The 719-nt window shown below is 44.9% G+C and overlaps 1 protein-coding gene across 1 annotated transcript; it reads left to right on the top strand.

Moving 5' to 3' along the window:
• Positions 1-453: 453 nt before the first annotated feature.
• SARC_17893 (hypothetical protein) lies at positions 454-684 on the top strand (the record flags this gene model as incomplete). Its single annotated transcript, XM_014288023.1, has 1 exon — positions 454-684. A coding segment is annotated over one exon (231 nt), but the record flags the coding sequence as incomplete, so codon positions are not given.
• Positions 685-719: the final 35 nt, after the last annotated feature.

A 719-nucleotide genomic window follows, 5' to 3' on the forward strand; every position in this document is an offset into this window, starting at 1 on the left:
TATATTTGTGGGAAGTGTGAAGTATGAGGTATCTCACATGAGAAAGAACCTAGCCCGTGCACTCGGACAGTAAGTATTCACGTGCACATACATCTACAAAATCCGCGGTACAAGGCCTCACATACACGTCAATACGTTCCCAATCGTTGCGTTCTAAAGTCTTACTTCCATACGCATACACTTGTACGGATATCCGTTTCCTTCTCCACAGCAAGACCTATTTTTTAAAGAGACATAAAATAAGACAAAAGAGAGTTTTCGAAACTCTGGCACGGTGCACTGTACTACCTGTGACCTGTAAACCGAGTTTATCAATGTGGTTTTTTAATAGGCAACTCTCACTTCAGTGCTTCACACGTTCCGTAGAGACCGTTTAATGTATACAGCATCTCGCTCGATCCGTACGTCTTCATTCAAGTATACAGCTATGTGTGTTCCATCTCATCTCCACAGAAAGAGAAGAAGAAGAGCTACCAGAACTCCGGCATGCTGCACTGCACCACGTGTGACTTGCAAATAGAGAACACATTTGTGGACTATGTCCGAGGTGGTATGGAGATAGGTCTGATGATAGGAGTGGACTTCACAGCCTCCAATGGCCCAATAGAAGCGCACGATAGTCTGCACCACACGTCTGACCAAGACGATCGGCCCAACGATGTAGGTGGCAATGTTGAACATTGATTTATGCCTGCACAATTGTGTGATGGGCGCTTTTA

The sequence above is a fragment of the Sphaeroforma arctica genome, assembly GCF_001186125.1.
Source record: "Sphaeroforma arctica JP610 unplaced genomic scaffold supercont1.12608, whole genome shotgun sequence".
NCBI classification, from domain to species: Eukaryota; class Ichthyosporea; order Ichthyophonida; genus Sphaeroforma; species Sphaeroforma arctica.